This window comes from Periophthalmus magnuspinnatus, chromosome 22 (assembly GCF_009829125.3).
Source record: "Periophthalmus magnuspinnatus isolate fPerMag1 chromosome 22, fPerMag1.2.pri, whole genome shotgun sequence".
In the NCBI taxonomy this organism is placed as follows: Eukaryota; Metazoa; Chordata; class Actinopteri; order Gobiiformes; family Gobiidae; genus Periophthalmus; species Periophthalmus magnuspinnatus.
In genome coordinates, this window is record NC_047147.1 from 25,542,369 (window position 1) to 25,556,233 (window position 13,865).

A 13,865-nucleotide genomic window follows, 5' to 3' on the forward strand; every position below is an offset into this window, starting at 1 on the left:
TAGATCAGAACTAGGAAGGACAAAAGCAAGTCTAAACTAGGACTAAATCAGGTCTACACCAGGACTAAGGCAGGACTATACCAAGACTAAAATAGACTAGAACTAGAAAAGACAAAACAAGTCTAAACCAGGACTAAATCAGGTTTAATCCAGGACCAAATCAGGCCTATACCAGGACAAATCAGGTTTAATCCAGGACTAAATCAGGTTTAATCCAGGACTAAACCAGGACCAAACCAGGACTAAACTGGACCAGAACTAGGAAGGCCAAACTCAAGTCTAAACCAGGACTAAACCAGGTCTACACCAGGACTAAACCAGGACCAAACCAGGAGCAAAATAGGACTAAACCCGGACTAAATCAGCACTAGACCAGGACTGGACCAGGACTAGAAATGACAAAAGCATGTCTAAACCAGGACTAAACCCGGACTAAACCAGGACTGAACATCAATGCAATATATGCTTAATAACATACTGTGAAACATCCCAAGCCAAACAATAACATCTCTATGGCAACAGGCAGATCGCAGACACACCTCATAGTGCACTTACATAATGCACTTTAAATGTAACAGTAAAACATCTGAATATACTCAAAAAGTTACTCAATAAGTAATTTTGACTTATTAATAACCATCTACGGACCTTGTAGTTGTAGTCGTCACTCACCATCGTACAGCTCAAAAAACTCATTCAGATCTTTGGCTGTGTGCAAAATTTCACAAATGGTCCAGTCTTCATTCTCCATTTTAAAGTGTTATCCTGGATCTTTAACACAAATCTGATTTTCACTTTAACATCCAGCACGGTCCATTCTCGTGCATGTCGCTGCAGTCTGCCTTTTGATCTACGTACGGTCTGGACTATTTCTGTTAGAACATGTTTCGCAGTGAGCTCTTGGTGGCCTGAGTTAACCCTGAGCTAATTTTGACAGTCAGGAAATAGAGGGAGTCAAATTTCATATTATAATTAATCACAGAAGAGAAATTAGCAGTGATGGCAGTGATTTAAACGAAAGTACAGTAGTGGATTTATGATGATGTAATGCGATGTAATATAGGTCAGTGGAGAGGGAAAAGTGCACGGGAAATTTTCAGACTTTGAGGAGTTTGTAAAGTTAAAAGTATTGAAAATCAGATACTAATTGATCCTAAAATGAGAATTGAAACTATATACTTACTTGAGCAAGTTACCCGTCAGATATGTAAAATCAGGACCAAACCAGGACTAAATCAGGACCAAACCAGGACTAAATCAGGACCAAACCAGGAATAAATCAGGACCAAACCAGGACTAAATCAGACCTACACCAGGACTAAATCAGACCTACACCAGGACTAAATCAGGACCAAACCAGGACTAAATCAGGACCAAACCAGGACTAAATCAGGACTAAATCAGGACCAAACCAGGACTAAATCAGGACCAAACCAGGACTAAATCAGACCTACACCAGGATTAAATCAGGACCAAACCACGATTAAATCAGACCTACACCAGGACTAAATCAGGACCAAACCAGGACTAAATCAGACCTGCACCAGGACTAAATCAGGACCAAACCAGGACTGAACTAGACCAGAACTAGGAAGAACAAAACCAAGTCTAAACTAGGCCTAAATCAGACCCACCCCAGGATTAAATCAGGACCAAACCAGGATTAAATCAGACCTACACCAGGACTAAATCAGGACCAAACCAGGACTAAATCAGGACCAAACCAGGACTGAACTAGACCAGAACTAGGAAGGACAAAAGCAAGTCTAAACTAGGACTAAATCAGGTCTACACCAGGACTAAGGCAGGACTATACAAAGACTAAAGTAGACTAGAACTAGAAAAGAACTAGAATGAGTATTGAAACTACATACTTATTTGAGCAAGTATCAATGCTAAAAAAAAGTCACATTCACAGGACAGAAATGAAACTTTCCTGAATATCTTTAGAATGATTTAGGACGGGGGATATAATATACGAAGGTTTGAACTTTGAGAGAGTTTAAACGAGAGAGAAATGTGAGAAAATGTTAATGCCTGTGTGGGAAAAGTGTATAAAGTGTGTGGTGAGGGGGTTTACAGACAAAAACATGGAGAATAAATGTAAAAAATAAAGCTGGTACTTTGCGGATTTCGCCTAAATAATATAAAAAATAAATAGTTTTGAAGGTTCTTGCATTATTCAAGACTTGGAGTTATTTTCAGACATCTTAAAGGTACAGTATGTAACTTTCTGGAGGTGGGACGTCACCTGCTGGATTCCATGGAAATATAAAGTTAAAATCACACTTCGGAACATTCTCCATGGTGATAGAACTTTTATGCCGTACTGTGAAATACTATAGCGGAAAGGAGCAACATTCCCATGGAGACAAGCAGGACAGGTCAGGTTTGTGGAGATGCAAGCTCACTTATAGTAAGGATGTAAGTTTCTGTAGGTGTTTTAGTCCAATAAAAACATCCAAAATGAAAAAAATAACAAAAAAAAACAACAACTACTTTATTTAAGTTTATGTTTTGTCTAAAAAGTTATAAAATGAGGCTTTAGACGTCTGGTTTTGTCCTCATTTAAAATTTGTTTATTAATGTTTTAGCACATCTTATGTCACCGCCTAATGACATCACAAGTTGGAACAGGGAGGTTTGAGTTCTGGAGCAGGAGACCAGGTACTCAAGATTACTCAAACATGCCTGAATCAAACTTGACACAACTTTTTGAAAATATAACGTGATATAGCTCAAATCTAAATATACTCATTGTAATATATAGGACACTCTAGTGGAGGGTCGGCCACCTGCTTGTTTTCACGGAGATGGTATTGCATTGCCTGGAATTTTCCGCAATATCAGCATCTATCTCCATGGAGACACCACCAGGCCAAAACACAGGTTAGCTCTATGCAAAGGCGAGCCCACTCACAGTAACAATGTTGTAAGAATGTTCAATGTAGTATCGTGACCAATGTTCCCTCTAATTTTTCACGAGTCTGAGCAAACACATAAACTCCCTGAGCGTCCCATGGACCAGTGTGAGCTACATCAGACGTGCGCACTGTGGTCATCAGACGTGCGCGCTGTGGTCATCAGACGTGCGCGCTGTGGTCATCAGACGTGCGCGCTGTGGTCATCAGACGTGCGCGCTGTGGTCATCAGACGTGCGCACTGTGGTCATCAGACGTGCGCACTGTGGTCATCAGACGTGCGCGCTGTGGTCATCAGACGTGTGCACTGTGGTCATGCTGCATCACATCCATCCAAGTTAAATGGTTTATTAAAATAATTAAATTACCACATTCACATTTCTGTTATAAGACTTTTAATTAAGTGCTTTAGCCACTTATACAATGAAAATGACAAAGGTCTTGCTCATGACCTGTGTAGTATGTTAATGCTATTGGAAGTATAAATATTTAATTTTAACTATGAAAAAACATGAGCTTCAACCAAACCAAGACAACTGTAAACTCCAATGTTGAAAACACACTTAACATTTTCATTATAAAGCTCTGACTTGTATTATGAGTAAAAGCCATTGTGAGAAGCTTTTCACAATGGTCCGTTAACTCTTTTTCAGTTTATGACACGATCATTTGATTTTTACAACTCATAAATTAGTGACAGTCAATGACCAAAACACACTGAGAGGAATCTGTATCTGCAGCTGCTCTATTACTGTACATTTACATATCATATCAAAACACAATATAAAATGTATATTTGTATATAAAATATATTCAAAACAAGTTGTATGGGTCAAGATTGTTCAGTGTGACAGTAATTCTCTGACAGTGGCTCAGTGGTTAAAGGAGGAGGATCGAGTCCCGCTCGGACCAACTTCTGTCATCGTGTCCTTAGGCAAGACACTTTGGCTAACGCTAATGATTACGTATGATATATTTGACCCACAATTAAGTCAATAGCAGAATAAACCACACTTACCGATCAGGAACAGCATCCAGTCCATCAAAACATAAGGTCCTCTGCTCCTGAGTCCATCATGAGATCTTCACTCGGTTCCACGAGCCGCTCCGGGTCCGAGATGTCTCTAGTTTAACTTGTACAAACATCCACAGTGTCCTCGGTCGCGTACTTCCTTTGTTTTGTCCGTTTCGTCATGTTTAAAACGCAAAACTGCTACAAAACAGTGCGTAACAGTGCGTCAGAGCGCGGGCCGTCGGAACGTTAAGGGGATAAACACTTAGCATCATTAGCATCATTAGCATCATTAGCATCATTAGCATCATTAGCATCATTAGCATCATGAGCGAGTCTTCGCTCCACATCGGCTAAACCTCTGATAGCGGCGCATGAGGAGCCTCAATGACGTGGATAAACTGCTCATATACGTATGTGAATCACATAATTGTCTGGAGCAGCTCGTCCCCGGTCACACTCACTGACTCACACTGAAAAATAGCGCAGAATGAATTGTTGTGTGTTTATTTTATTTTCAATTCCGGTTCGATTTCTTTGTGCGCAGAGCAGATTTTCTGTGCGCGGAGACCGTGTCAGCAGTGCGCCAGTGCGCACGCGCGCAGTTTAGAGGGAACAGTGCTCGTGACCAATAGAAATAAATAAATGGAAGGTATACAAGTGTAATGCTATACTGTGGAACATTCCAGGTAAGTCATAACATCTCCCTGGAGACAAGCAGGTGGCAAAAACGTTACATATTGCACATTTAAATATCTTGTTTTAATTATCTGAATAAGAAATATCCAGTTTAACTAAAATCACTCTCAATAAAAACACCTGTAGTTGAATAAAAGCTGAATGCAATACTGTGGAACATTCAAGGCAAGTCATAACTTCTCCATGGAGACAAGGAGGTGGAACAAAATGCCACAAAGTGTGGGTTTAAATATCTTGCTTTGATTATTCAGGCAATCTGCAGCTTAAAATCACTTTGGCTCTTCTGTTCTCATTTCATAAAAACACCTGTGACTGAGCACAAGCTGAATGCCATACTGTGGTGCATTCCAAGCAATAACATCTCCATGGAGACAAGCGGGCGCCAGCAAAGTTGCATACTGCACATTTAAATGTCTTGTTTTGATTATACATTATAAGAGATCTCAAAAATCACTCTCTTGTGTTGTTGTTCAATAAAAACACCTGTAAGTGAATACAAATGTACTGTCATATTTTGGAATATTCTAGACAGACAAGGTGCAGTAACATCTCCATGGAGACACCAAAAAGTTACACAGTGCACCTTTAAATATCTTGTTTTGATTCATATGCAATCTGCAGTCTAACTAAAACCACTTCTGCTCCTGTGTTGTTGTTGTTGCTGGTTAAATCCGTGTTAGCTAAACGTGCCGCTCCCTTTTCTTGGATATAAATATTTTAATCTTCACTGCATTTCGTTTTTTTGTATTTCCTTATGCACGGATTGTTAACCCACTATTAAAAATACAGAAGAATACATTAATGTGACTGTCAAAACTGCAGTAAATCAGTGTACGCTTGGGTTCACTGAAGTGCACTGACTGAAGTGAGAGTTTAGCTGCAGGCAAAGAGTTTAAAGGACCTGAACTGGTTGGAAAAATGAAGTGTTAATGTTGAAAAAATAGCTTTAAAATTAAGTTAAAAACATAAAAATAACACTGCTTTAGATCTGGTTAGATACATCCAGTCTTAAAATGAGTTATATCATGTCTCAGTCCTGGTTAAGACCTTGAAGTCCTGGTTTAGTCCTGGTTTGGACCTGATTTAGTCCTGGTTTAGGGCGCATTCACACAGGACTATGCCGGAACTAAACTTGAAACAAATCCTAGACTAGACCAGGGCTAAACCAGGACTAGAGCCAGACTAAGCCAAGTCTACATCAGGACAACTGGGCTCAATCCTGGAGCGAGTGCTACAGTGAACGCACCCTTAGTTTTGGATTATGTTTCAGCATTGATTTTGAACAGGTAGGGTCATACATTTAGATCTTATTTTGTCCTATAGTTTTAGACCTGGCTTAACTCACATCTGGTTCTGTTTAGTCCTGTTGAGTTCTGGTTTAGTCCTGGTTTAACCCCGGTTTAGTCCTGGTTTAGTCAGGATTTAGACCTGGTTTAGACCTGGTTTAGTCCTGGTTTAGTCCTGGTTTAGTCCTGGTTTAGACCTGGTTTAGTCCTGGTTTAGACCTGGTTTAGTCCTGGTTTAGTCCTGGTTTAATCCTGGTTTAGATCTGGTTTAGTCATGGTTTAGACCTGGTTTAGTCATGGTTTAGTCCTGGTTTAATCCTGGTTTAATCCTGGTTTAGACCTCATTTAACCCTGGTTTAGTCCTGGTTTAGACCTGGTTTATCCCTGGTTTAGTCCTGGTTTAGACCTGGTTTACACCTGGTTTACACCTGGTTTAGACCTGGTTTAGTCCCGGTTTAGTCCCGGTTTAGTCCCAGTTATTAACAAGTTACAAACAGACTATTCCTCTTAGCCCTGGTTTACACAGAATCAAATTAACATACAGATAAATGTCATTTTAAACATTATAATGATGTGATTTTTTCAGTACTAGTACTTATTCAAATGAGTATTTATTTGAATACTATTTTTCGTATCAATTATTATTCGTACCTATGACTTAATAACAGTTAGTTAGTTGTATATTGAAGTATCTCAGGGAACAAAAGTGAGCACAGGACACAACATCACAATATTACACTAAAAAGCAACATCTGTCAACTATGGATTTTCAGTCTAACGTGCAGATATAAGTTTACAGTATAAATCTTAATGTCAAAATCTTTTCAAGGGCAGGAATGAAAGATCTAATCTGTTCTGAAGTACAGCAGTAACAGTGCTGAAGGAAAGATTTAAACAGGTTTTACACAGGCACTTACAAAATCAGAGTATACTTCACATACACTGCTCATTTCTATTGCAGTATTCACAAAAGTTACAAATATATGCAGAGATCATTGTATATTCAACCACCAATTTCAGTCCAAATATAAAAGGACAAATGCACGTCAAATCAACAGGAAAATGAGACGACACGTGAACATCAAACTGGTGCAAAACCGAACAGCGATTTACAGTAGAAGGCTAAATCTGACTAAGACTAGTTTAAAATGAATGTTGGTTAATCTGGGGAAAAGCAGACCACAGACATTGTTCGTAGTTGCAGATTTGTTCCAATCTCAATTTAAAAAAAAAACATTCTCAGTATTTTTGAGTATCGCATCTTATAACCAGTCAAACTCGGATATGTCTCCAATTGTGCGTTGGATTTAATTTGGGTGGAGTGTGGTTTCAGCATAGATTAAAGCTGAACCATTTGAGTAAATATCTACGGGTAATTATGATTTTTCTGACAAAGACTGCAAAAGCGATTAGATTTGCATTTGTCTGTGGAGAAAATGATGGCGCTTCAATAACTGCAGCCTTTGCGACGTGCTAATTGGATATCACTGCAAGTAATGATGCAGTCCTAGCACAGATTTGACATTTCTTTAGCGTATATATATTTTTTTTTGACCTACCCGTCGTGGCCTCACTCATGTTGGCTCCTCTTTACCGCATCAGCACTTTCAAAATGGTTTTCATCTCACAAAAAAAAGCATTGTTTTTTTCCATATCTCTCAGTAGTACAAGACACTAGCTGTTCCTCTCATAAGGAGCGCTAACTGTCTGAAGCTACCGCGGTCGGTCTGCAGCAGAGGAGCAGGTGAGTCTAGACAAGCCCCGCCCACCTCCATACCTGCTCCAACCTGACCTGCGCCGAGGCATTGTGGGTAATCAGGGCAACGAGGGATCCAGGAAATATGTGTCATAATATTATTAGAGGAGTTACCTGATCTGCCCCAGGTAGGAAAAAGGTGAGATAGAAAGTCTTGTTTTAGTTTGGGTCTGTAGGCTTCGTGGTAGAGGTGCAAAATGAATATTGCTATTTTCCTATTCAAAAGATTTCATATTTTGTTTTAGATTGGTAATCGCTATGGCAACGGTCCAAATTTCTCATCCTTGTGGGGCATATTGATATCCCTGTGTGTGTCAGATGCCCTCCCATCCTCCTGTTTCCCTGTGTGTCAGATGCCCTCCCATCCTCTTGTTTCCCTGTGTGTCAGATGCCCTCCCATCCTCTTGTTTCCCTGTGTGTCAGATGCCCTCCCATCCTCCCGTATCAAGTGTGTCAGATGCCCTCCCATCCTCTTGTCTCCCTGTGTGTCAGATGCCCTCCCATCCTCCTGTATCAAGTGTGTCAGATGCCCTCCCATCCTCCTCTATCAAGTGTGTCAGATGCCCTCCCATCCTCTTGTTTCCCAGTGTGTCAGATGCCCTCCCATCCTCTTATTTCCCTGTGTGTCAGATGCCCTCCCATCCTCCTGTTTCCCTGTGTGTCAGATGCCCTCCCATCCTCTTGTTTCCCTGTGTGTCAGATGCCCTCCCATCTTCTTGTTTCCCTGTGTGTCAGATGCCCTTCCCTCCTCTTATATTGCATATCACAAATCCTCAGTGCGTACTTTAGCAGGCTGTGGTTTCACGGCTTAGAGATTTCATCATAAAATGTGGAACCTAAATTATGGGCAATCTGCAAAACACTGTGTCAGCCTTCTGAAATAATCTGAAAAACATGGTAAAAACAATAAAATAAATCGTCCCAGCAAATAAGAAGTAAATGTTTGTTACACACCGGACAAATAAGGTGCTCAGCAAACGTGGGCAATGTCAAATGATCAATCATGTAAAACTGAAATATTGGGTATAAAGTTTGTACTGAAAACTCAAAGTGAACGCTCAAAATGCTGCTAAAAGAGTTGATTAAAACTCTGCATTTTAGTGAGTAATGTTACAGATTCATGTTGTCTGATACTTAATCCTCAGCTAATACACTGGGTTAGACATGTTATGGCACATTTCTGTTGGACTGACAGAATAAAAAAAGATCAAACTATAAGTAGGATTACTGCCATTTCGCTTCTTAAGGAGTGAAACATGGCACAGTCTCTTCTAATCTAAAAATAATCTGAACATAAAATTATGAGTCTGCCCTTAACTGTGACTTAAATTCATCTGTATGTAAGAGTCTGATATTAAACTGCATAACCCTGACCTGACTATGACCCCAGATATGACATAAACATAAATACAGTTTTTACGAATAACAACTGAAATGCTGTTTTATTCTTCACTGCAAAAAACTAATTACGCTACAATTTGTTATACCGGAAATTTCAGACTATTGAGTGCACCTGAATATAAGCAGCACCAGCTAAATTTGAAAAGAAAATGCATTTTGCACATATATAAGTCGCACTTGAATACAAATATGTTGTACTTGTATGCACAGAGTACATGGAGTTATTCTTGAATTTTAATTTAAGACACTCTTTTTTTTTTAACCTGTGCCTGAAAATCTGCAGTACAGCACCAACACGCCATCAACACGGGATGAACATACCTGCATGTTTAGAAAATAAAACAGCGCCAACACGGACCATCTGCTTTTATTTCCTCTGAAAGGTTTTGTTGTTTTTTTTACATGGACTAAGTTCTTCCCGCTGCCGCCTCTAACGTCGCACCATCGATTCACTGATCCCAAACTTATATGCAGTGGCTCTATGTCCTTCTTTGATGCTGAGCTTACGTGCAGTGGCTCTATTTCCTTCTTTGATGCTGAGCTTACGTGCAGTGGCTCTATTTCCTTCTTTGATGCTGAGGTCACGTGCAGTGGCTCTATTTCCTTCTTTGATGCCAGATCCATTGCCTTTATCTTAAAAGCTGCATCATTTGCATTTCTTGGTGTGTTTTCCATGTTGAGTGTCTGTGCATGATGCACAAAATGAAAACTAGCGTATTCTTCAGTGCATAATCTTTCCCCATGTCTGTCTCACCTTAGCATTTACTGTTAGAGAGCGCCCCCTGGTGGTCATTAGCCAGAAAAGATCTATAAATTAGCCATACTGTTGTATAAGCCACAGGGTTCAAAGCATGGAAAAAAGTATTGACTTATAGTCCACTTGGTTTAAAGGTAAAAGGACTCTCTCTGATCTGAATGGTCACTACCTAAACCCCAGCACCTGCTGTCGAACATGAACATGAGTCCTAGTGAATTCTGGAGGTTGTGACCTTTCACCTGAGGCCTGTCCATATACTGAGAATGAGAAAAAGTGGCATGTGTCCGCTCTCTATAGGCTTAGGATCTGGCAACGTAGGTTCACTGTTACCTAATTGTGTTAATACTCCCATTTACTTGTCACGTTTGTCTTGCTGTTGTGTTCATGTCGTTTAATATCTGTGCACTGACCCTGTAATAGCAGATGGACGTGGTCGATGTCCAGGCCGTGGCTCCTCTCCATCAGACCATTGTCAAAGTCGGATGCCATCTTTGTAAGAGAGACGCTTCACAACACAGGGCACATCTGGAAAACACAAGACAAGAAGTTATAAAACACTAGATGCAATGGTAATATTATTTAGACTTTGTAAACTACGGGTACTTAAGAAAATCAATATTTCATCATCTATTCTTCATCTTCTAACTAGGGCTGGGTAATATTTCCTCAAATTGATCAATCACAATGTCTGATTCAATTTGATCTCATGAATAACAAATAGAAAATATGAATTTCCTGTACATAAACAAAACTGAACTCTCCATTAAAAAGACCAAAGCTGATCAGGGACTTTTAGAAATGAACTGATCTTGTTCTCGATTAAAATTCCATCGATTGCAGGGTTTCAGGTGACATCATATTATACAGGTCAATATTATTTAAAGTGACAGACTAGATTACTCATTTTAGTAAAACACAGTAAAGATCATAATATTAATGCTTTAACTAAAGATTTAACTTTATTTATCCCAAATTAGCAAAGTTTTCTTCCTGGTTTGAAAACGTGACATCATGCTAGGGAATTCCTTAACTGTTACCTAGCAACCGTGTTAAACAGTAGGCCAAAACTCCTCTAATATAAACAGAAATTATTATCTGACAGATTCAAATGTAAGAAAACACCTTAGAAAAACTTGCTTCTTTTGGACAGAATGCTCCCAGTGTGATCATCGTCATCAAACAGAACTCTCTACTTCCTGTCATTTTCATCATATTTTTCAACTCTTCATCACAAATTGCTTCTTGGTTGGTGTAAAAAATAGTAATTTATATTTACAATGGGTATTATCCCAAGTCATAATGATAGAACCAGATGCACATTAATACAGATGGAGGCAGCTAAAATTAATATTGTTAAAATCATAGACTGTATAAAGAAATGGACTAAGGGCTCCAGTCAAATGAAGTTCATAGGGGCAAATTTGGAGCAGAGTATCCTAGCAACCAAAGAATTTAGTGCCCCTTCCCACCCGCACAACACTGTCAATCAAACCAATCAAAATGTTAGTGGGAGCAACCTTGAGGAAATAAGGCACCTGATTTATTTGTTATTAACGTTTATATCTTGATTTATGGACAAAATAGTGAAATATAAACACCGGGATCATGTAGAGCGGGTTAATACAAACAGTTTAAGACCAAAATGATGAGGCTCACTGCAGCAGTTACGGAGAAAGGGGTGACAGTTTCTCAATACAAAGTAAACTGAAGCCCCCATGATCACTTCCTATTTGGAACGTCGCGGCTAGCAGGTTAGCTATGTCCATTTATATATACAATCGATGGGTAAAATGATGATTTTTGTTGTATTGCAGTGAGATCTCAGGTGCAATCATAATGTAATCAATGGGGGAATAACGTCTCTCGCCCCCATCTGGGAGTACGGTGTCATTGCAGTCTAAAATCTGAAAACCGCCCGCTGCACAGCTCTAAGGTTATACCCCAAACTTAGTACACATGTGGAAAGTAGATACGAGCACTGCAGTCTTTATGTGCGTGCAAACTGTGAATGTAACAACGCACGACAAGCATGAGTCAAAGATGTTTATCGTTCACAGTTTGTCAGTTTTCCGCCGCCGCCGCCGCCGCTGCTGTTTCTGACGTGATCCTTCAGGACACATGTTCACACCTCATCTGAGCCAGCCCTGGGACTTTTTTATTGTTCAACATAAACGAAAGAGACAGAAGCACGGGACAAAAGCAATGTCCACCGATGTTGGGTCTTGACGCTTGAAGGCTATAACACAAATTCAATCTTTTCTAATTATATCATGTGAGGTTATTATGCTTTGCTTTTTTCCCCTAATTTATCTAAAGGTGTACCATGTTTCTTGTCTACGTGGTTGTGTTATTGCTTTGCCTGAAACGTCCCACGGTATAGCTTTAAGGCGTGTCCGTCATGGAGTCAAGCAGGTGACATTATCAAGTATTTCTGCACTAAAAATGTCTAGAGTTAAATTTAACGTCGTACAGTGCAACGTTCCAGTCAAAGAAAGTGGCAAATGCTAAGTTACATACATAGTGCACCTTTATTTAAAAAAAGTCACACAGAGAAACCCACCCGACCACAGTGAGAACGTGCAAACTCCACACAGAAAGGCTACCAACTGCTGGCGGGATTGAATACAGGACTTTCAATATAAATGTATGGACTCTTGGGGGCCCTCTGGTGGCTGTTTAGTCTGCTTATAGGCTGGGACGGCCCTGCTTTCCGGTCAGATTGCGTTAAAATAAAGATCAGATTAAAATTTAGCAAAGCTTCAGACAGAGCAGTGCCTAAAGTTAGCATACGGGGAATACGGACGACTTTACTGACGCCGCAAAGTATCAGTAGTTATTTTTCTTGAACTATAAAAGTTTAAGTTTAGTTTATAGCTACGTTAGTCCCTAATTTGTAATACTACCGTACAAATAAATAAACACAAACACGTCCGCCATCGTCACATTTTCATTTCGGTCCGTTAAAGGCTCCGGTCTCGGTGTTTGAAGGTGCCTCCGGTCTGGTTCTGAGTCTCACCACATGATGTTTGATTGGCAGGTGTGACAACAGACAGGTGCCAGAGAACCGACAGGTGACAGGGGCAAAAATAACACGCCGTTCCAAATGCCACGGCCCTTTGTTTACATGTTGTTCCGGCGACAGCGACGCAGTAAACAGCTCAATTAACGCTTCTGCTCTGGTCATTTATCATATTACCAAATGGTCTAAATTACAGGCGCAGTACAACTTTTCTTAACTTATCTTCCGTGCAAACAAGCTGATGGTCAAGTTACAGGCCAGATCTGTGGAGAGGCAACACCACTCAAAACTAAAATGTATGTCCAAGGTGCTTTTGAGCAACAAAAACACCTGTAATTGAATAAAATCAGGAAGTTATTATATTATTATTATTATTATTATTGTAGGACATTCCAGGCAAAGTAATAACATCTCTATGATTTTGGACCCCTTTACCAGAAAAGTGGCATAGTGCAGCTTTAACATAATGCATTAGTTAGCCAGAGCAGCAGAAGTCACCTCTAAGCTAGCGTCCTTAGCTTTAGCACGTGTTAGCTCTCTGGTATCTCAGTTATGATCCTGTCAGCTGCACGAGGACTTTCAAATAATACGACGGACAAAACGCACACACAGGACACAAGGATAAACTAATGGCGACAGTTTGCATGCTCTGTGCGTGTGTCAGATGCCCTCCCCGTGTCTACATGGGGTCTTACTCTGTGTAAAAGCTGCTAACCCTGCAGCTTACACCTCGACAAAAAGCATGCGATTTTTGTATTAGTTTAATTAGTTTCAGGTTTCAGTCTTCTCTCAAATGTGGTTTAGCAACTAATCTAGATTTTAAAACGCAAAATGAAATTAAATTATAATGCAATTTCAATAAATATAGTCATTACATATTTTCCCATAACATCCTCATCCTAATTCCACTATAATTATCATGCAGTTTTAAGGGATCCTTCACAGTCGTGGTTCTAACTGGTCATTATCAGCCTCGCTCTCATATAAAGGCACTAAACATGTCAGAAACAGTCC

The 13,865-nt window shown here is 39.8% G+C and overlaps 1 protein-coding gene across 1 annotated transcript in view; it reads right to left on the reverse strand.

The window, feature by feature from the left end:
- The window catches only part of LOC117390151 (nesprin-2-like), a 92,686-nt gene that overhangs the window by 73,374 nt on the left and 5,447 nt on the right, over positions 1-13,865 (reverse strand). Inside the window, exon 2 of the mRNA XM_055230942.1 lies at positions 10,243-10,357. Coding sequence (XP_055086917.1) covers positions 10,243-10,321 — 79 coding nt within the window. The 5' untranslated portion in view covers positions 10,322-10,357. The remainder of the gene's footprint in view (positions 1-10,242; positions 10,358-13,865) is intronic.